The sequence below is a fragment of the Hyla sarda genome, chromosome 2, assembly GCF_029499605.1.
Source record: "Hyla sarda isolate aHylSar1 chromosome 2, aHylSar1.hap1, whole genome shotgun sequence".
Taxonomy (NCBI): domain Eukaryota; kingdom Metazoa; phylum Chordata; class Amphibia; order Anura; family Hylidae; genus Hyla; species Hyla sarda.
In genome coordinates, this window is record NC_079190.1 from 9,308,552 (window position 1) to 9,330,605 (window position 22,054).

General features: G+C 47.1%; 1 protein-coding gene across 7 annotated transcripts in view; it reads left to right on the forward strand.

Annotated features, from left to right (window-relative positions):
• Positions 1-21,889, forward strand: part of LOC130358207 (piwi-like protein 1) — a 107,942-nt gene extending 86,053 nt beyond the window's left edge. For all 7 annotated transcript variants that reach the window (XM_056561094.1, XM_056561092.1, XM_056561091.1 and 4 more), the window contains exons 14-21: positions 10,205-10,277; positions 10,356-10,556; positions 11,854-11,957; positions 12,579-12,649; positions 17,295-17,448; positions 19,189-19,314; positions 20,801-20,948; positions 21,031-21,889. In XM_056561094.1, coding sequence (XP_056417069.1) covers positions 10,205-10,277; positions 10,356-10,556; positions 11,854-11,957; positions 12,579-12,649; positions 17,295-17,448; positions 19,189-19,314; positions 20,801-20,948; positions 21,031-21,147 — 994 coding nt within the window. In that variant the 3' untranslated portion in view covers positions 21,148-21,889. The remainder of the gene's footprint in view (positions 1-10,204; positions 10,278-10,355; positions 10,557-11,853; positions 11,958-12,578; positions 12,650-17,294; positions 17,449-19,188; positions 19,315-20,800; positions 20,949-21,030) is intronic.
• The last annotated feature ends 165 nt before the right edge of the window (positions 21,890-22,054 follow it).

The following is a 22,054-nucleotide window of genomic DNA, read 5'->3' on the forward strand; positions in this document are numbered from 1 at the left end:
CTTCTCGACGACGTACCGCTGCACCTCTCGCTTTGTCCAGACCTCCTCTCTCAGGGTCCCCTGTGCCACCCCAATTTACCGTCGCTGCATTTGACTGAGTGGCGGTTGAGACTGGGGTTCTAAGGGCCCGAGGTTTCTCAACCCAGGTGATTCGCACCATGCTCAGAGTGTACAAGCCCTTCTTCGCGAAGATCTACCACCGTACCTGGTGGTCTTATTTTCATTAGTGTGAAACTCAGTCTTTTTCTCCAGTTGTGTTCTCCCTTCCTTGACTCCTTTCTTTTTTTGCACTCTGAGCTGGAGCAACGATTAGCTCTCAGCTCCCTGAGAGGTGAGGTTTCGGCCCTTTCCATTCTCTTACAATGCCCTCTGGCTCGGACTTTCCTTCAGGGAGTGGCCCACAAGACCCCTCCTTACAGGTCCCCTACACCTCCTTGGGATCTGAACTTGGTCCTGGGTGCCCTGCAGGGCACTCCCTTTGAACCCCTCAGGGAGGTTTCTCTTAGTCTCCTTTCCTGGAAAGCGGCATTCCTTATTGCAATTACCTCTATCAGACGGTTTTCAGAGCTGGCAGCTCTCTTGCTGCTCTCCCTTCCTGATCATCCACAGGACTAGCTTGTTTTTTGTCCGGTTCCGTCTTTTTTTACCTAAGGTAGTTTCTGCCTTCCACCTCAATGAGGACATCATCCTCCCGTCCTTTTTGCCCCGCTCCATCTCATCCCAAGGAGCATTTGCTCCATAAACTGGATGTGGTGTGGGCTGTATGGACCTACCTCTGTCACTTCTTCTTTTCTTCAACGTGACTCCTTTTTTTCTTATTATGGGCGGTCGCTGTAAAGGACATCCTGCCTCAAAGGACACCATTTTGCGGTGGATCAGGTCTGCCATATCGGAAGCTTACTGTGGTAAAGAGAGGACACCTCCCTTAAGGGTTTCAGCTCATTCCATGCGTTCTGTCCGAGCTTCCTGGTCGTCCTTGCACACTTTTACTAAATTCTACCAGGTTCATACCTTTGCATCCGCAGATGCTAGTCTGGGCCGTAAGGTGTTGCAGGCAGTGGTGGTCCAGCCTGCCCCCTGATTGCTTTTTGTGCCCACCCTAGGGACGGCTTTGGAACGTCCCAAGGTCTGTGTCCCCAATGGAGCCGATAGAGAAAAGGAGATTTTTTTGTTCTTACCGTAAAATCCTTTTCTCGGAGGATCCATTGGGGGACACAGCCCCCACCCTTTCTTTGGTGTTCCTGGTTTGGTTACCTGTCTGAGGGTGCGTTCAGTTATTTTTTGTTCTGTTGTTACCTCGGACTGTACTTGGTTTTTCTGCCCTTCGGTCCTCTCCTAATGCTCTGGGACTAAACTGATTACCTCAGGCTCTGTAGGTGGGTATATCCTGCTGAGATGAGCTGACATGACAAGTCTCCTAGCAACAACAGCATATATCCAAGGTCTGTGTCCCCCAATGGATCCTCCGAGAAAAGGATTTTACGGTAAGAACACAAAAATCTCCTTTTTTTATTAGGTCGTTCGTCATGCGGTATATATGACCTGTTAACATTACACTGCAGGTTGATACGATTACGGCAATACCAAATTTATATACTTTTATATTTTATTCATTTATGGCATAAACACTATATTTTTTTTTTTCATCATGTTTGTAATTCGCAGCATTCTGTGAGCTGTAACTTTTTTATTTTTTCACTGATGCAATTGTGTGAGGACTTTTTTATTCACTCTTTATATTTTTTTTTTTACTATTATACACACAATTCAATGGAGTACACATCTGTACTCCATTGAATTATGCCTATATCTGTCAGTACTGACAAGCATAGGATAGATCAGTCCCTACCTTAAGTAGGGACTGATCACTCATGTTGCCATTACAAGAGGCCATGTAAGGCCTTCGGTTGGGCAACCATGTGCACTTTCACTTTGCAGAGCACTGCTCCCTCCCTCTGTTACCCTAATAGACACAGTGGTTTCAGTGACCGCAGCATCTACAGGGGTTAACCCAGGATCGGAGCACAGGATGGGGCCCCCCTCACCGCCGATCGCTTCACACAGTGAAGAGACGAAGGAGAGGGGGAAGGAGGAGATCCGCACCAGATCCCTGCTATTGGTCCGTCTGTACTGGAGGACCAATAGCAGCGATTGCCGTCCGGGAACCGCTGCGATTGGTCCCTGGCCGGCTTCAGGGAGGCTCAGCTGTGCAGCACAGCCGAGCTCAATAAACTGTCACCATGCCCAGCGGTGCTGTGACAGTTTACTCTTATCAGGTACATGTACTTGGTTTTACGGGAGGTCATCCCTAATCGCCACGTACAAGTACCTGATTTTGTGGGAAGGGGTTAAAGGGGAACTACAATAGAAAAAAAAATTCAAATCAACTGGTTCAAGAAAGTTAAACAGATTTGTAAATCCCTTCTATTTAAAAATATTAACCCTTCCAGTACGTATCAGCTGCTACAGATAAAACTACAGAGATACTTGTGAAGTTCTTTCCAGCCTGACAACAGTGCTCTCTGCTGACACCTCTGTCCGTGTTAGGAACTGTCCAGAGCAGGAAAGGATTTCTATGGGGATTTGCTCCTACTCTGGACAGTTCCTGACACAGACAGAGGTGTCAGCAGAGGGCACTGTGGTCAGACAGAAAATAAATAAAACATTTTTATCTGTAGTATACAGCAATTGTACTGGAAGGATTAAGATTTTTTAATAGCAGTAATTTACAAATCTGTTAAACTTTCTGGCACCAGTGGATTTGAAAACATTTGTTTTCTACTTGTTTCCACCGGAGTTCCCCTTTAAGACTTAACTAGCTATCAAAGCAGTTCTTAGAAGTGAGACACGGTGCAATCAAAAACTTTGGCATGTCTTGGCATCATGTTAAAGGTCTACTTTTTTTTTTTTTTTTTTTTTTCTTTTTTTCAAATGATAGTAACACTTTAAATGTAACGGGGACAAGTCAGGATCTCTAACCCCTTAAGAACCAGGCCAATTTTATTTTTGCGTTTTCGTTTTCTTGGTCGCTATTCATTGGGGAGGACACCTAACTGATGGGTATATGCTCTTGCCACTAGGAGGCACTGACACTAGGAGCATGCCCAGGCGTTGTAGGGAGGTCATACGGGCACGTGGAGGCCACACACACTACTGAGCCTCATTGGGACTTGTATTAAGGACATTACATAAAGTTGGATCAGCCTGTAGTGGGGTTTTTCACTGTGATTTTGAGTGTGACTCCATATCCAGACCTCCATGGGTTGATGCATTTGATTTCCATTGATCATTTTTGAGTGATTTTATTGTCAGCGCATTCAACTATGTAAAGACGAAAGTATTTCATGCAATTTGTTCATTCATTCACATCTAGAATGTTATCTTAGTGTTCCCTTTATTTTTTTGAGCAGTGTATATGGAACTATTTGATATTGCTTTTTACAAATTTTAGAAAAATGTGATGTGACCAAAAAGCAGCAATTTTTGGACACTCTTTTTCACATTTATGTAGTGCTGGGCAGTATACCGGTATGAACCACATACCGGGCCCCTCCCCCCACCCTCCGGATGAATTGTAGAGCCCAGCGTGGCGCCCTCACTTGTCCCGGTGTGCTTCTCTGGCCCGATTCAGAGAGCGGAATCGGGCCACAGAAGCTAATCCATTTACTGTGTCCCCCCGCTGCGCCTGACAGCCAGTGTCCCCACCGCTAGCAGGATCCATGTGCCCACTAGGGGTGTCACAAGAATGCTGAGCGCGGCTCTGTTCCCCGTCCCTGTCAGCTCTCAGGGTGCGGGAACAGATTTAAAAGCCTCGTGCACAGCTAACGTAGTACTGCGCAGGCGCAGCACTATGCAGATAGCGTAGGGCTAACGTAGACAGGAGCCTAGCATTAGCCCTACGCTATTTGCGTAGTACTGCGCATGCGCAGTACTACGATAGCTGCGTGCGAGGCTTTTAAATCTGTTCCCATACCCTGAGAGCTGACAGGGACGGGGAACAGAGCCGCGCTCGGCATTCTTGTGACACCGCTAGTGGGCACAGGGACCCCGCTAGCGGTGATGGTAGCGCTCGCGGGAGGCATTCTTGTGACACTGCTAGTGGGCACAGGGACCCCGCTAGCGGTGATAGTAGCGATCGCGCTCGTGGGGGGCACATTTGACACTGCTAGTGGGCACAGGGAGGCGGGGGGGGGGGGGGGGGACAGGCGGTAATACCGTGATACCGCGATAAAATAAAAAAATACCGTGATATTAATTTTAGGCCATACCGCCCAGCACTACATTTATGCTGTTCACTGTACGGGGTCATTACCATTATTTTTAGATCAGACATTTTTCGCACATGGCAATACCAAATAAGTTTATAATAATTATTATTTATTACGCTTATTTTTAGTAAAATGGGAGGAAAATGGGGATTTTATTGGGGATTTTTCACTTTTTTTTTTACTTTGTGTCCCCAAGGGGGACTATCTATAGCAATAATTAGAATGCTAATACTGTTCAGTGCTATGCATAGGCATAGCACTGATCAGTATTATTGGTGATCTCCTGCTCTGGTCTGCTGGAAGGCAGATCAGAGCAGAAGACATCTGGAGAGTGGCGAAGGCAGGTGATGGGACCTTCGGCCGCCATCTTAGCTGATCTGATTCTCGCGGCAATCAGATCAGCTGTTACAATGGCTACACTGCCGCAGAAGCCATGATCTGTATTGATTATGGCATCTGAGGGGTTAAAGGTGGACATCAGTGCGATTGCAGATCTCTGCCGTTACTGGCGGGTCCCCAGCTGCTGATAGTAGCCGGGACCTGCTGTGCATGACGTGAGCACCGGTCCGGGACATGTATAAGATGTAAATGTACGTCCTGTACGAAGTACCAGCGCATCAGTACGTCCTGTACGAAGTACCAGCGCATCAGGACGTACATTTACGACAATTGTCCTTAAGGGGTTAAGATCTTGGCCTGTCCCCATTACATTTAAAGTGTTACTATCGTTTGAAGGGAAAAAATTAAAATAAAAAAACCTTTGACATGTTGCCCAGACATGTCAAAAGTTCTTTGATCGCACCACGTCTCACTCCTGAGAACCACTGTGATCGATAGTTACAAGCTAGGGAAGTTCTTGCGGTGCACTTAACTCCCCGGCTGTCAATCAATTCGACCTTTTCACTATGGGGGGCATTTACTAATCTTTTACTATGTAGTCTGGTTTTTACCCTGTTTTTTTCTACTTCATTTTTGACTATGTGCGACAAATTTACTAAATTGTTGCACGGCATTAATAAATTTGGCACACATAGGCAAAAGTGGGAAATTTACTTCATGTAGTAGAAAAAATAGTCTGTTCCTTTTTCCTGCTGTCTGAATAGGTTTGGCTGCTGGTTTCCTTCTGGATCTTTTGTTTTTGAGTTTTTTTTAGCTTTTTCACCACATCTAAATAATTCAATAACTACAGTGGTCCCTCAAGTTACAATATTAATTGGTTCCAGGAAAACCATTGTAAGTTGAAACCATTGTATGTTGAGACCATAACTCTATGGAAACAGGGTAATTGGTTCTAAAGGCACCAAAATGTCATCCAAAATAGGAAAAAGTGACAAAGAAAATAAGTAGATAACTGATATAGATAAAGCAAATCCTTACATATAAAAGTAATAAAGATCTGCTGGGAGCTGTAAATCACTGTCTATGTCAGTGTTTCCCAAGCAGGGAGCCTCCAGCTGTTGCAAAACTATAACTCCCAGCATGCCTGGACAGCCAAAGGCTGTCCGGGCATGCTGGGAGTTGTAGTTTTGCAAAAAATGGGGCCACCCTGCTTGGCAAACACTGGTCTATGTAGAGGACAGGAGCTTCTTCAGGGGTCCTGTACAGTACAGGCAATGTCCAAAACAAGTAATGGAGTTGCCCTCACCTGGTGTCCAAAAGAGCAGCTAACCCTGATACAGGTAAAGTGTACAGAACATGTAATACCAGTCAGTGCATACACTTCAGTAATACAGGGGTTTTACCAGTGAATGCCCATTTTGATTGGTTGGTTCTTCCAGCCATTGACACGTTTTACAGATCTGGACTGTCTGTAGCATTGTATGTTGAATCTGGTTTCAACTTACGATGGTCCAGAAAAGACCATTGTAAGTTGAGGGATCACTGTAAATTGTAGTCATGGCTCAGAAGTGGTAAACAGCGTTTAGTGTGTGTGTGTGTGTGTGTGTGTGTGTGTTTATTACATTTTTTTAACACAGTTTTTTTCTCCCTAAATGTACTTACACTTTTTTTTTTTTTGGTTACTTCTTCTACAGATCTGTGTATCCTGTGGACTCCTTCGGATTCGGTGGACTACTTCGATGACCAGCGTTTTTCTTTGCTTGATGTTAATAAAATGGTTAACGAGGGCTTGTGGTGGAGTGTTTTTTGTAATAAATTTTTTTTAAAACCTGTTGTGTTTTATTTTTATTTTACTTTACTAGACAGGCTTAGTAGTGGAAGCTGTCTTATAGACTGAGTCCATTACTAAGCCGGGCTTAGCGTTAGCCACAAAAACAGCTAGCGCTAACCCCCAATTATTACCCCGGTACCCAACACACAGGGGTGCCGGGAAGAGCCGGTACCAACAGGCCCGGAGCGTCAAAAATGGCGCTCCTGGGCCTAGGCGGTAACAGGCTGGCGTTATTTAGGTTGGGGAGGGCCAGTAACAATGGTCCTCGCCCACCCTGGTAACGTCAGGCTGTTACTGTTTGGTTGGTATTTGGTTGAGAATAAAAATAGGGGGACCCTATGCGTTTTTTAAATATATTTAATTATTTATTTAAAAAAAAAACCGCATAGGGTCCCCCCTATTTTCATTCTCAGCCAAATACCAACCAAACAGTAACAGCCTGACGTTCCCAGGGTGGGCGAGGACCATTGTTACTGGCCCTCCCCAGCCTAAATAACGCCAGCCTGTTACCGCCTAGGCCCAGGAGCGCCATTTTTGACGCTCCAGGCCTGTTGGTACCGGCTCTTCCCGGCACCCCTGTGGCGTTGGGTACCGGGGTAATAATAGGGGGTTAGCGCTAGCTGTTTTTGTGGCTAGCGCTAAGCCCAGGTTAGTAATGGACTCTGTCTATAAGACAGCTTCCACTACTAAGCCTGTCTAGTAAAGTAAGAAAAAAACACAACAGGTTTTCAAAAATTTTTATTACAAAAAACACTCCCCCACAAGCCCTCGTTAACCATTTTATTAAAATCAAACAAAGAAAAACGCTGGTCATCGAAGTAGTCCACCGAATCCGAAGGAGTCCACAGGATAAACGGATCTGAAATGAGAAGAAAACAAAAAAAATGGGTTAGTACATTTATTATCACCTGCTCACACATCTCCCGCCCCGCACGACTACAACTGCCAGCATGCCCTTACAGTAAGGACATGCTGGGAGTTGTAGTTGTGTGGTGCAGGAGATGTGTGAGCAGGTGATAATAAATGTGACAAGCTTGTCCCCTGCCCCCAGCTGCAGGACTACAACTCCCAGCATGCCCTTACAGTAAGGTGGGGCGGAGGCCGGGCACAGTGTTTCCCAACCTGGGACTTGTAGTTTTGCAACATCTGGAGGCACCCTGGTTGGGAAACACTGTTTTAGGCCAGTGTTTCCCAACCAGGGTGCCTCCAGATGTTGCAAAACTACAAGTCCCAGCATGCCTGGACAGTCAAAGGCTGTCTAGGCATGCTGGGAGTTGTAGTTTTGCAACATCTGGAGGCAACCTGGCTGGGAAACACTGGCCTAAAACAGTGTTTCCCAACCAGGGTGCCTCCAGATGTTGCAAAACTACAAGCCCCAGCATGCCTGGACAGTCAAAGGCTGTCTAGGCATGCTGGGAGTTGTAGTTTTGCAACATCTGGAGGCAACCTGGCTGGGAAACACTGGAATAAAACAGTGTTTCCCAACCAAGGTGCCTCCCAGATGTTGCAAAACTACAAGTCCCAGCATGCCTGGACAGTCAAAGGCTGTCTAGGCATGCTGGGAGTTGTAGTTTTGCAACATCTGGAGGCAACCTGGCTGGGAAACACTGGAATAAAACAGTGTTTCCCAACCAAGGTGCCCCCAGATGTTGCAAAACTACAAGTCCCAGCATGCCTGGACAGTCAAAGGCTGTCTAGGCATGCTGGGAGTTGTAGTTTTGCAACATCTGGAGGCAACCTGGCTGGGAAACACTGGCCTAAAACAGTGTTTCCCAACCAGGGTGCCTCCAGATGTTGCAAAACTACAAGCCCCAGCATGCCTGGACAGTCAAAGGCTGTCCAGGCATGCTGGGAGTTGTAGTCTTGCAACAACTGGAGGCACCCTGGTTGGGAAGCCTGCGCAACTTACCGGCTTCCGTAGGATCCAGCGCTGCACGACACTGCCGCGCGACGATCTCCGACAGCGATCGTCGCTGGAGCCTCGGAAGGGTAAGTGAACCTCTTCGCCGGTCCCCTTCAGCTGTTTAGTTTTGCAACAGCTGGAGGACTACAGTTTACAGACCACAAACCAGGGGTCTGCAAACTGTGGCCCTCCAGCTGTTGCAAAACTACAACTCCCAGCATGCCTGGACAGCCAATGGCTGTCCAGGCATGCTGGGAGTTGTAGTCTTGCAACATCTGGAGGCACCCTGGTTGGGAAACACTGTTTTAGGCCAGTGTTTCCCAACAAGGGTGCCTCCAGCTGTTGCAAAACTACAACTCCCAGCATGCCCGGACAGCCAATGGCTGTCCAGGCATGCTGGGAGTTGTAGTCTTGCAACATCTGGAGGCACCCTGGTTGGGAAACACTGTTTTAGGCCAGTGTTTCCCAACAAGGGTGCCTCCAGCTGTTGCAAAACTACAACTCCCAGCATGCCCGGACAGCCAATGGCTGTCCAGGCATGCTGGGAGTTGTAGTTTTGCAACATCTGGAGGCACCCTGGTTGGGAAACACTGTTTTAGGCCAGTGTTTCCCAACAAGGGTGCCTCCAGCTGTTGCAAAACTACAACTCCCAGCATGCCCGGACAGCCAAAGGGTGTCCAGGCATGCTGGAAGTTGTAGTCTTGCAACATTTGGAGGCACCCTGGTTGGGAAGCTTGCGCAACTTACCGGCTTCCGTAGGATCCAGCGCTGCACGACACTGCCGCGCGACGATCTCCGTCAGCGATCGTCGCTGGAGCCTCGGAAGGGTAAGTGAACTTCTTCGCCGGTCCCCTTCAGCTGTTTAGTTTTGCAACAGCTGGAGGACTACAGTTTACAGACCACACACCAGTGGTCTGCAAACTGTGGCCCTCCAGCTGTTGCAAAACTACAACACCCAGCATGCCCTGACAGCCAAAGCCTATGGCTCTCAGGGCAGGAGCCCGGGCTGACATTACAGTGCAGCCGCCCGGGCTCCTCATACGGTCTCCCCGCTACCCCCCTTGTCTCCCGCCCGGGCTCCTCATACGGCCTCCCCGCTACCCCCCTTGTCTCCCGCCCGGGCTCCTCATACGGCCTCCCCGCTACCCCCCCCCCCCTTGTCTCCCGCCCGCGCCGCTCAGCTCCCGCTGCTACAAGACTACAACTCCCAGCGTGTCCTCACTGTAAGGCCATGCTGGGACTTGTAGTCTTGCAACATCAGACAGATGGGAGTTGTGTGGCGCTGGCAGGTGAGAGGGGGGGGATGTAAATCACTGCAGTGTCCCGGTAGCGCAGTGAGGGTAGCGGGGAGAAAGTATGTCGGAGCCCGGGCGGCAGTAGCTTTTCCTGCTCCATGTTGGAGCTGGAGTAAATTTAGTCAATTTTTATGGCCGTTGCGACAGTTTATTGCGCAACTGCGACTGTCTCAGTTAATAAATTCCTGACCACTGCAAGTAAAAACTGAAAACTTGCGTAAATTAAGCGGGAAAAAAAAATTTGACTTTCTAGCTCTTGCTAGGGAAAGTCGCACAATTTATAGGGTAGGCGCCATTGCGACAATTTTGCGCCAAAAATAGTCAGAAAAAAATGACTAAACCCCTTAGTAAATGCCCCCCTATATGTCTATACAGCAGAAAGGTCGGATCCGTCGGCCGGGGAGTCAAGCCAGCACACTTGCTTATGACTAGGAATGGTCATGGGCCTCAGGAGTGAGACCCAGTTTGATCAAAACATTTGACATGTCTAGGTATCATGTTAGAAGTTAATTTTAAGTTATAGTAACCCTTAAACTTAACTATTTTTTTTCTGTTTTGGTTTCTTAAGGGTGGAAATCGAGGACACAGTAGGTGGCTATCTACAAGCCTTCCAGCAGAATATTACAGACCACACAGAGATGGTGTGTAGATATGGGACTGGTTGGGGATGTGACAGTGAGAGGCTGACTTGTCATGTTTTCATCCCAATCTTTCTCTAGGTTGTCTGTGTCCTGTCCAGTAATAACAAGATGAAGTACGATGCCATTAAGAAATACCTGTGCTTGGACGTCCCTATTCCCAGTCAATGCGTCATTGCCAGAACCTTAAGCAAACCCCAGACTGTACTTTCTGTCTGCACTAAAATTGCATTACAGATGAATTGTAAATTAGGAGGAGAGCTATGGAGTGTAGATATACCGGTACGTGTATATTTATATTTATAATCAGTGAAGATTATGCATTTTCTTCTTTGTAACTAATAATTTTAAGAAGCTGTTCGCCAGACGTCATGTACGTTGCCCTGCCATAGCTGAGGGACTGCACTTAAGTTCTGCAACATATGAAGAGCAGATTATGACAGTTGTGATCTTTTTGTTTAGTCTCTGACCTGATGTTGGCATTTAAAGAGCTTCTTCGTACAGTATGCCAGTTTATGCAGAAACTTTTTGATCTACAGTAGCCAAGTGTATCTTAGACATTTTGTCATACCTACTAGAATTAGAGTACCTGTTACCACAAAAACTTTTTATTTTTCTAATCAATGTAATAGAAACAACTTTCTAATAACATGTGATTAACAAAAATGTATCTTTTTATATATATATATATATATATATATATATAATATATATATATATTTATTTATTTTTACTTTTAAAAACTGACCACTCGGGGTCTCCCTACATGTCCCGGCTCATTGATTTCGGACTCATGCCGGCTTGGCATGAGTCTAAACTCTCAGTGCAGCTGGGACACTAAAAAGCACAGTTCAGCTCCCTGCCTGTCAGACAGGCGGGAGCAGCGCTGTGCATGGCAGGCAGGATGGCTGTTGTGCTTGCCTGTGATGACAAACACAGTCCCACAGAGCCCGACTGCACCCCTCCCCCCTGTGATTACAAGCAGGACCGCAGCGGCCGATGCCACCGCAGAATCGCAGTGCCCATTTCCCCCACCCCTCATGATTACAAGTAGGATAACAGCGCATGACACACCCTCCCTGATTACAAACAGGATCGCAGTGCCCCTGGTTACAAGCTGGCCACAGAAAAAGGGCAGAAGTGAGCCCAGGCAGGCTTTAGCTGATGTCACGCCTGAGGGTCCACCCCCCCTTCCTCTCTTACAGACGGCAGCAAACTGAGCAAGGGACTGATAAAGGTAGGAAAAGGGGTTTTAGAAAAAAAAAAGTAGTATTAGTTAGTAAGAGTCAGGGACAGATGGTGGGGGGGGGGAGGGGGGAATTAGGGACAGATAAGTTCATGATAGGTACTCTTTAAGTAAACTTTGATAAGCATTGCCTCTTAAGGCTGAAGAAGTTATGCAAGATGGCTACCAGTCTTAGAGGATATTTGCTCAAACTAGGGGAGGGAACGTAAAGAAGAAAAAATTATCATGTGAATAGAGCTCTTGTTGATGCATATACTTGAAAATAAAGCGGATTTCAATACATGCATGTTCCTCCTTTCAGTATGTATGAAATGGATAAATGTTTTCTTCCAGCTGGACAAGATGATGATCATTGGGATTGATATTTATCACGACACCCTGCAGGGGAAGAGATCAATTGCTGGTTTTGTTGCAAGCATGAATAAAGGCATGACTCGGTAATGTTTCAACTATATAGGTATCTACTATGTTCAATTATTTCCAAGATTTTTTTTTCCCCAGGTAATGATTGATCTCTGAAGAGTAGAAGGGTCTTATTAGAGCTTTTAGAGCACTCCCATCAAGATGCTGTATTGAAGAATTTGAGAAGGAGCTATGCATATAGACATTTTTTTTATTGCATTTCATTTCTTAAAGGGGCATTCCAGCCTTTTTATCAGAGAACAAAAAAAAAAAAAAAAAAAGAAAACCTTTTGCTGCGAGGTGGAAATAGAAAAATGTGCAGCTCCTGTTCGCCTCCATCCAGTTTCCCAATCATTTTGCTTCTTCCTGCTCCTGAAACAAAGGCTCAGAGCAGAACCTGCTCTCAGCCAATCTTTGGCTAAAATCTGACACCACTGGGGCCAGTGATTGGCTAAGCAGGCATGGCCTGCATGTGCTAATTTCTAAAGGAGGAAGTGATAAGATCGGGGAGACCGGACAGAGACTAAAAGGAGTTGCATGGGATCAGGGCTAGGTAAGTATTTACTTTTTCTATTTTCCCCAGCAGCATATTACTGGAACTGTAATACCCCTTAAAAATGTCACTCTGAACCCTGCCATTTTAATTTTTATTGTAGTTGGTTTTCTCGATGTGTTGTCCAGGACCAGAAACAAGAAATTGTCGATGGCCTCAAAGTTTGTATGCAAGGTAAAATAAAATACAACATAAAAACGATACAATTCAATAGTCTTCATCCAGAATAGAAAATATAAACAGTGGATGGTTTTTCCCAGACTTAAAGAGGTACTCTCGGAAACTTAAACCTATACCCTAAAATTTTATGTTTGGGTGGATCTGTGTTTATCTCTGTCGCCGTGCAGTTGCTGTTTCTCTATCGGCTCCATTGGGGGACACAGACTGTGGGTATATGCTGCTGTCTCGAGGAGGTTTGACACTATGGCAACCAAGAAGAGTTGGCTCCTCCCAGCAGGGTATACCCGCCCACAGGCACCTGAGGTAATCAGTCTTAGCTTAGTGTCTTAAGGAGTTAGACATGGTCTGGAGTTCTCCCCAGACCAGGTCTCATATTTTTTGTTTCTTTTTAAGTTTAGGGACGTGTTAGATTTTTTATTCCCTTTGTTTTCAGGTGGGGACTCAGGAACTGCGGTTCACTGTTTCCCCATTGCGAGAGGTGGCAGGCATCTTGGATGTACTGTTAACTCGCCAACGGTCAGCGCCTGGGGTTGTACCTCATGGGTCCGGGTCCCCCTACCTCCCTGTTTGCCTCGCTTTGAGCTTGGCTTGCTGCAGGTGACAATGCTGGCTGAAGACTTCATAGGAAGACTTCATGAGGTAAGTTCTTCTGACTGAGGTGAGTATTTTTCCCCTTTTTTTTTCCTCACAGGAGCGGACTTTCAACCTCTGGAGACCTCTAGTTTCTGTCCCACTCTTCTATATGTGGGCTGTTAGGGCTGGCCAGGAGAGATTTCCCTCCTTGCCTTTACGGGGGAATTTTTATTGTAAGTGGGGCTGAGCAGTGTGTCTGGTATTTCACTGGACATGTGTGTATGGTGTTTGACTGTAACGCGACTGCTGAAGACAGCTGCGGCACTTCTTCTTTGCGGGCGCTAGGCACCCGTTCTTACTTTCACTTTGGCAGTGCGACTGCCGACAGTAAGTCTCGCCCGCTCCCCCCCTTTCCCCGCAGGCGCATATGCTTTCGCATATGCGCTTGGGGCTGGGAGCGGGCGCCATTAAGGTCGGGGCTTTACTTCATCTCGACAGCGCAGCTGCCAGCAGTATGTCCCGCACGCTCGGGGTCGGGAGCGGGCGCCTTTTAAGGACTGGCTGTACTTTACTTTAATTTCGGTAGCGCGGCTGCCGACAGTAAGTCCCGCCATTAAGGTCCAGGCTGTATTTTCTTCGGCGGCCCAGTGCGCATTGACTCCCCCACCCAGAGCCGCCGAAGCCTGCATAAGGGCGCGAACTAAGCCCCAATCAGCGCGGTGCGTGCGCATAGGGGTTTTTGTTGCAGGGCCAATCACAGAGCCCTTAGGTTTAGCATGGCCCCCTCTGGCTATTGGTTCAGAGGTTTTCTCATCTCAGCTACAGTTCTCATGGACATTGCAAAATGCTACTCAAAGCTGCCTAGGGAACAAAGTTTGTAACTTAAAAAATTTCCGATTCTGCTGGACCACTTGTTCGGCCTGCACCACTGCTCCCCCGGACCCACCTGCTATTTCTACTCCGGTTGCTCTTCCAGATCTGGTGGTTTCGGCCGCCCCTCCAGCCTGGGTTCCCTACCTCTCCCAGTCTATATCCGACTTGGCTCAGGTCTCCCGGTATGTGGTGACTGCCTTGGAGAGGCCCTCCCTACACCGGCCCTCCGGAGGGTCCCGTTTTTTCCCCTATACTGACGTTCTCGCAGCGTCATAGGGGTGTTTCATCTCACTCATCCCCCGAGTCTTTGGGCAGGCACGGGCGCGCCCCTCTCAGGCATCGCCCCGTTGCTCCCACTTGTAGCAAGGGCCGCCTCACACGTTCATTTACCTGGAGAACTTGTGGAAGAAGTCTGCTTTTTTTTTTGTGCTGTCCGGCACCCAAGACTTTCAGCTCTCATGCTGAATTTGACGCCCTGGTGGCACCCTGAAAAGAAGGTTCAAGCGTGGTATCCCTTCACCAAAGACCTCATTGCTCGGTGGTCCTCCTCTCCAACTGTGGATCCACCGGTCTCCCGCCTTTCTAAGGCGACTACCCTGCCGTTGGCTGATGCGGCTGCCTTCAAGGATCCAGCGGACAAAACAGTGGAGACTTTGGCAAAATTTGTTTTTGGGACAGCAGGTTCCTCATTAGCTCTCCAATTCTCCTTAGCTGGAGATTTTCTGTGTTCTGCTTCCATGCGCGGCCGCTGTGCTGCCTTTGTCACAGGTTACCTGGTAGCCCTCCATCGATCCATGTGCTTAAAGCCTTGAAGTGGTCACTGCCTTCAAGAAGTGAGGCAGTGCTCCAGTTTCAATTTGCTTTTGCATGGATGTCCTGGGTCGGTTGGTGGCAGCCGTGGAGGCTGTGCCATTCGCCCAGTTTCATCACCTACCTCTTCAACTGGTGATTCTCTTCCGGTTGGACAGGTCTACATTGTCCCTCGACCGCAAGATCGTTCTATTTCGACAGTCTTGTTGGTCCCTTCTTTGGTGGTTTCGTTTTCCCCTGTTTCTTCAGGGGCACTCCTTCCTGCCAGTCTGTCGGGCTGGGGGGGGGGGGGGGGGGGTTGGGGGGTGTTTTCAAGGACCGGCTGGTCTAGGGCCTTGGTCCCCCGAGAAGCCCTTCTCCCCATCAACATGTTGGGACTAAGGCATTTCTATCTTTTGGGCGGAACTCAGGTTTCCGGCCATCTCAGCGATTTTTTTTTCCCGGGCATACTAAACTGGAAAGTAGTCTTTCTCAGCTGGTCCTCAACCGACCAAGGCAAGTGGTCCCTACATTCGGAGGAGTCTGCAGTGACCTGCAACCTCTGGGGCGCTGCAGGCATGGACCTCTGCACGCCCCGCCACAACCGAAGCGTTCCTCTCTCTTGGTCGGGCTTTGCCCTACCTTATCTGTTTTTTGGTTGGGCTTTGCCCTACCTTATATGTTTCCTCCCCTTCCTCTCATTCCCAGGGTCCTGAGGAAACTCGCAGCAGAGGGCGTTCCCGCCATTCTCGTGGTCCAGACTGGCTCCGGCGGGCGAGGTACGTCGTCACGGTCAGGCCCCTGAACGACTTGCCGCTGCACCTTCCATCTAGTCCAGACCCCCTATCTCAGGTCGCCTGTACCACCCCAATTTACCGCCTCTGCTTTTGACGACGTGGCGATTGAGACAGTGGTTCTGAGGACCTGCGGCTTCTCTTCCCAAGTGGTTCGCACCATGCTGAGGGCTCTCAAGCCTTCCTCTGCAAAGATTTGCCACCATTCCTGGCGGTCTTATTTTCGTTGGTGTGAGCCTCAGCCCTTTTTTTCTCAGGTCGTGGTTTTCCTTCCCGACCCTTTTCCCTTTTGCAGTCGGGCTGGCCCAAGGGTTGGCTCTCTGCTCCCTAAGGGTCAAAGTTCTGCCTTTTCCATTCTTTTTCAACGTCCTCTGGCGTTCAATTCTTATGTACAGACCTGCTTCTGGGAGTGGCACACACTGCCCCTCCTTATCGGTCCCCTTTTTCCCCTTGGGACTTACACTTGGTCTTAGGCGTTCCTTTTGAACCTCTCAGGGATATTCCTCTTCGCCTCATTCCCCGGAAGGTGCCATTCCTTATTGCTCTTCCTCTGTTTGGGGGGTGGTTAGAGCTGGCAGCTCTCTCCTGCCGTTCTCCCTTCCTGGTTGTTTACCAGGAAAAGTTGTTTTCCGTCCAGGTCCGTCCTTCTTACTTGAGATGGTCTCGACTTTTTCATCTCTGAGGACATCGTCCTGCCGTCCTTTTGTCTGGCCCTTTCTCATACCAGGGAGCGTTTGCCCCACAAACTTGTTGTGGTGAGGGCTGTTCGGACTTATCTCTGTCACCTTTTCCTTTCGGCAGTGTGACTCCTTTTTTTTTTTTTTTTTCCCCAGAAGGTCGTTGTACAGGACAACCTGCTTCTACGGCAACCATTTTTTGGTGGATCCGGTCTGCTATTTCGGAAGCTTACCGCTGCAAGGGGAAGATCCCACCCTTCAGGGTTTTGGCTCATTCCACCCGCTTTTCGGGGCATCCTGATCACTCCGCCACGTGGCTTCGGCCTCGCAGTTCTGTAAAGTGTCCACGTGGTCGTATTTGCACTCTTTCACAAGGTCCTACCAGATTCATACCTTTGCATCAGCTGATGCTCCTCTGGGCCGTAAAGCTTTGCAAGCGGCGGTGGTCCAGCTGTCCACCTGACTGATTTCCTTACCCACCCAAGGGACGGCTTTGGTATGACCCACGGTCTGTGTCCCCCAATGGAGCCGATAGAGAAAAGGAGATTTTTATGCTTACCGTAAAATCTCTTTCTCGAAGGATTTATTGAGGAACACAGCTCCCACCCTTTTTCTGGTGTTCCTGTTTCAGTTATCTGTCCGAGGGTGTGTTCAGTTACCTTTTCTTCTGGTTGCTCGGACAGTTTGTGGTTTTTCTCTTAACCTGTCGGTCTTCTCCTATTGCTCTGGGACTAAAACTGATTACCTCAGGGGCCTGTGGGCGGGTATACCCTGCTGGAAGGAGCCGACTTTTCTTGGTTGCCATAGTGTCAAGCCTCCTAGAGACAGCAGCATATACCCACGGTCTGTGTCCCCCAATGGATCCTTCGAGAGAGAGATTTTACGGTATGCATAAAAATCTCCTTTTTTCAATTCTGTTGCGTTTTTCTCCAGCTGCGCTCCATGCCTGGTATAAGACTAATGGCACTCTGCCAAACCGGATCATCATCTTCAGAGATGGAGTGGGTGACGGCCAGCTCAAAACCATGGTGAACTATGAGGTCCCACAGTTCATGGACTGTATAAAGTCTGCTGGGAAGGATTACAGGTCAGCTTTTTAAAGTGTTCCTTAACTAGTTTAACTCTTTAAGCTGTGTTTTGCACTGAACAATACTTGTGGTATTCTAGAAAAATGCTACATTTGTATGAGCGTTGCCGTATCTTCTTCTACAAAACTACATTGTGAATGAACCCTTAAAAAAGAATTCAATCTCTGGGTATCTCATTAAAGGATATTCCCCCACTATAGTCCGCCATGACAGATTGCTAGGATATGCCATCGCTTTTTGCTTTTCGGTAATCAGACTGCCAGGATTTCCACCAATTGTCAGAGAAGGATCTCGGCACTGAAGTTAGTGTTCACCGCATTATAGTGCTCCTGGTCACTGTGTAGGTTGCAATGCTGAACTAATGATGTGGCCCTGCTGGAAATTGTCATTCTTCTGTTTTCTCTAGGTTTTCATGGATTTTAGAGCTGGGAATTTATGTGAGAGATTTACATAATGTTGTAATTGTAATGCGGGAAGAGGGAAGAAGCTGAAGATGAAATTTGCTGAGGTATAGGGGTTACTTGTAAGGCCATATTCACACTTTGGAACTTCCATGCAAAATTCCTCTTGGAATGTCCGCACAGAAATTCTGCTGCAGCAGAGTCGCATTTATTTAAACAGGATTCTGCTGCTCTGTGCACACAACAGAATTTCTGTTTTCAGTGTCCGCAGAAATGCGGAGTGCATACCTGTCTATGAGCGGTCCTAGCGCCGGCATATTATGGCGGAGCCCACAGACTGCGGTATGTCCGCATAGAGATTTTCCATGCAGATATTCCAACTTGTGAACATAGCCTTAGGGTTCCTAGGTGGACAGATAATCAATATATCTCCCTAAAGGCAAAAAGTGTTCAGTTGCTCTGCAGCACCATTACAGGAGAAATGAAGCATTACACAGAGTCCATTCAAATCTTTTGGGTGTAATGAGAGACAGATCCTTCAGAGAGACACTCTTTGTAACCAGTCTCTATCCTCAACAGAGGACCCTATGAAGTAACTCCCTGGTACTCCACTTCCACCCTGAGCTTGTCTTAAAAGTATCCCTGCTGTGAAAAGTGAGGGTGTGTCTATTCTGCGCTACGGACAACCTTTTTAAGATGCTGTGCTGATCAATACAGTGCACTGACGCTTTACTTCTGTACTTTGGTATCTCAGATTCTTTGTGCACATGTAACCAAAGTTGTAGCAGATGTTGTCAAACAACGAAGGTGCCACGCTGGGGTGCAAATCTTCCTTTTTGTGAGGCATAAAATAGAAATGCTATATTAAAGCATACTAGATTCCCTACCTTTTGACTACTTACTAAGGTAATTTTTCTACTTTTCGAAAAATCAGAGCAGTGCTACTTAAAGGGGTACTCCGCTGCTCAGCGTTTGGAACAAACTGTTCTGAATGCTGAAGCTGGGCCGGGAGCTTGTGATGCCATAGCCCCGCCCCCTCATGATGTCACACCCCACCGCCCCCAATGAAAGTCTATGGGAGGGGCGTGACTGCCTCCTATAGACTTGCATTAAGGGGCGGGGCATGATGTCACCAGCTCCCGACACCAGCATTCGGAACAGTTTGTTCCAAACGCTGAGCAGCGGAGTACCCCTTTAAGCCTGTTGCCAGCTCCTTGACTTGGCAATGGCTAGGTGGTCCTCTTCAGAATAGGGAAAACTTTTGTAACCATAGTTAATATTTATTACTATTTTCTTGGTGTAAATGATTTTGCATAAACATTGTAATCTCCCTTTCAGCCCGAAACTAACAGTGGTTGTGGTAAAGAAACGAATAAACGCCAGGTTCTTTGCTGTTTTGGGAGGTCGGCTCCAGAACCCACCACCAGGAACAATTGTTGACACTGAAGTCACCAGACCTGAATGGTATGTAGGATGTACACATGGTGGCACTGGATGAGTGGGGTCTAGTATTATTAGGTTTGGCACTTAGGATCTTAGGCATGGGACCCCTCAATGGGTTGTGCAGAAGTTTTTCACAGAATTCAAGTAAGGCTGCAATACCAGCTTCAACCATGGTAAAGTTATTTTTTTTCTCTCTATAGTAACAGACAACTCCTTTTCAACCCAAATAAAAAAGCCACTAAAAGTATTATTCCATTTGTTTTCATCCATGATGTTATAATGCCCCCTAAACACGAATTGTAGTATTCACTGATCAGATAGTTGTGTTCCTTTTGTTAATGGCATACATTTAAAGGGGTTGTCCAAGATTTTTTTTCCCTCCTTAGTAGAGATGAGTGAAGTTACAGTAATTCGATTCGTCACGGACTTCTCGGTGGTTGCTGACTTTAGCTTTCAGGTGCTCCGGTGGGCTGGAAAAGGTGGATACAGTCCTTGGAGAGAGTCTCCTAGGACTGTATCCACCTTTTCCAGTCAACCGGAGCACCTGAAAAGCTGAACTTATTTATGCAGGCTAAAGTCAGCAGCCGCCGAGCTGCAAGGTTCCTGACGAATCGAATTACTCATCTCTACTCCTCAGCCTTACACCCTGTAATGCCAAGTTATATTACAGTCTAATATTCTTCAATTACTTTTGTCGCGTTTTAATGTACAGAGTACTGTAGTGAGTCTTTTTATTATACTGTTGTGTTTCCCAGGATTCTTAGTGGCCAGGGACAATTTGTCATTAGTCACATGGGGGGGAGATCTATCAAAACTTGTGCAGAGGAAAAGTTGACCAGTTGCCCATAGTAACCAATCAGATCGCTTATTTTATTTTTGAAAAATCCTCTCAAAAATGAAAGAAACGATCTGGTTGCTAGGAGAAACTGGTCAACTTTTCCTCTGCACAGGTTTTGGTAAATCACCTTCATGGTCTCCGGTGGAGCGTAGATAGCAGGGTGGAAGTAATTTACTGTGGTAATGCTGTCCACCCACCCACCAACAGCAACATGGCCAAGCTCCCCTGGAGACCAGGTGACTTACGACATATTGTCTCTGGCCACATTGAATTCTGGGAAAGGTCAGAGATAACAGTAAAATAAAGATCCCTTAATGGATATGTACTAATGTTTGATGGCTGCCATACAGTGATATCAATAACCCATAGGCTTCAATCTTAAAAGATAAGGACATATACCACGTGTCATGATGTGTTATAAGCGAACATCCCTGACCTGTTTCCTGTAACAAAGAGGTTAATGCTTTTGATGCTTGGAGTAAAAAGTCTGTTGGAAATTTTGAATTAAAATGTCTTTTTTATAAAGGCAGCATTAAGTTGTATGGAGTATGACTGGTCACTAGAGCAAGTATCCACTATGTACTATGCAGCCTTTTCACTGGCTCAAAGCTGCTCAACAGTGTTGTCAATCTCATGATATTCAATGGAAGTCTCTCTGCTTCTTTTCAGGTATGACTACTTTATAATCAGCCAGTCTGTGAGACAAGGGACGGTCTCCCCGACACATTACAATGTTGTGTTTGATAACGGAGGACTGAAGCCTGACCACATGCAGCGGCTTACCTACAAGCTGTGCCACCAGTACTATAACTGGCCGGTATGTAATGTGTTCCAAAATTAGATTTCTGGAGCCAACCCTATTTTATTTACGGTGATTTATTTATTTATTTCCTTTTTAGGGTGTCATTAGGGTACCTGCCCCATGCCAGTACGCCCACAAGCTTGCCTTTCTGGTCGGGCAAAGCATCCACAGAGAACCACACACTTCCCTGTCCAGCCTCCTCTACTACCTGTAGCTTTCTCATAGTTTGTGGCACTTATAGAAGATGTAGGGATGAGGTTATTGTTCAATACCTCATACTTAGGTTACTAGGTACTGAAACTAGTTACTAGTTTTTGAAAATGTATGCAAAGTCGGAAAAAGAGAAAGTAGTGGAAACAACCAACGCTAGCTGTCATTTTGTTTTCAGGTTGTGGTACAAAGAGGGGGAGATTTATTAAAACCTTCTATAAAGGAAGAGTACAATTGCCTATAGCAACCAATCAGATGGCTTCTTTCATTTGTACAAGGACCTCGGAAAAATGAAAGAAGCAATCAGGTTGCTATGGGCAACTGCACCACTCTTCCTCTACACAAGTGTTGATAAATCTCTTCCAGTCAGCATGGTGAGTGGTGGTGGTGGGCTGTCTGTAGAGGCCCCCACTGATCACTAGAATGAATGGACTAAAGTGCTTGCTTGTCCCTTCGTTTCTGCTCAGCTTTCCTCGTAAAGCAGAGTGCATGGAGGAGCACATATGCCATGACAGTCTCTGCGTATCTTTACGAGCCTGTTAGTGTTCTTACTACATGTACTTGGCTTTCCAAGGAAAGCCTAGCAGAAACAAAGAGAAGGCTACATTCACATCACAATTCAGGGATAGGGCCGCTAGATCAGGCGGAGAATTTGATAACCGGCTGCTGCCATATCCCAGACGGACCCTTACCATGCCCTATTCATTTCAATATTCAACAGGTGACGACTTCCAAGGGGCGGTGGGGGGTATCTGCGCTGGCCAAGATCGGACACGTTCGGTGAGTAAAAGATCTTTTATTCAAATGCAACGCGTTTCACCGCACTTAGGCAGCTTCATCAGGATGCCTGATGAAGCCGCCTAAGTGCGGTGAAATGCGTTGCATTTGAATAAAAAAAATCTTTTACTCAC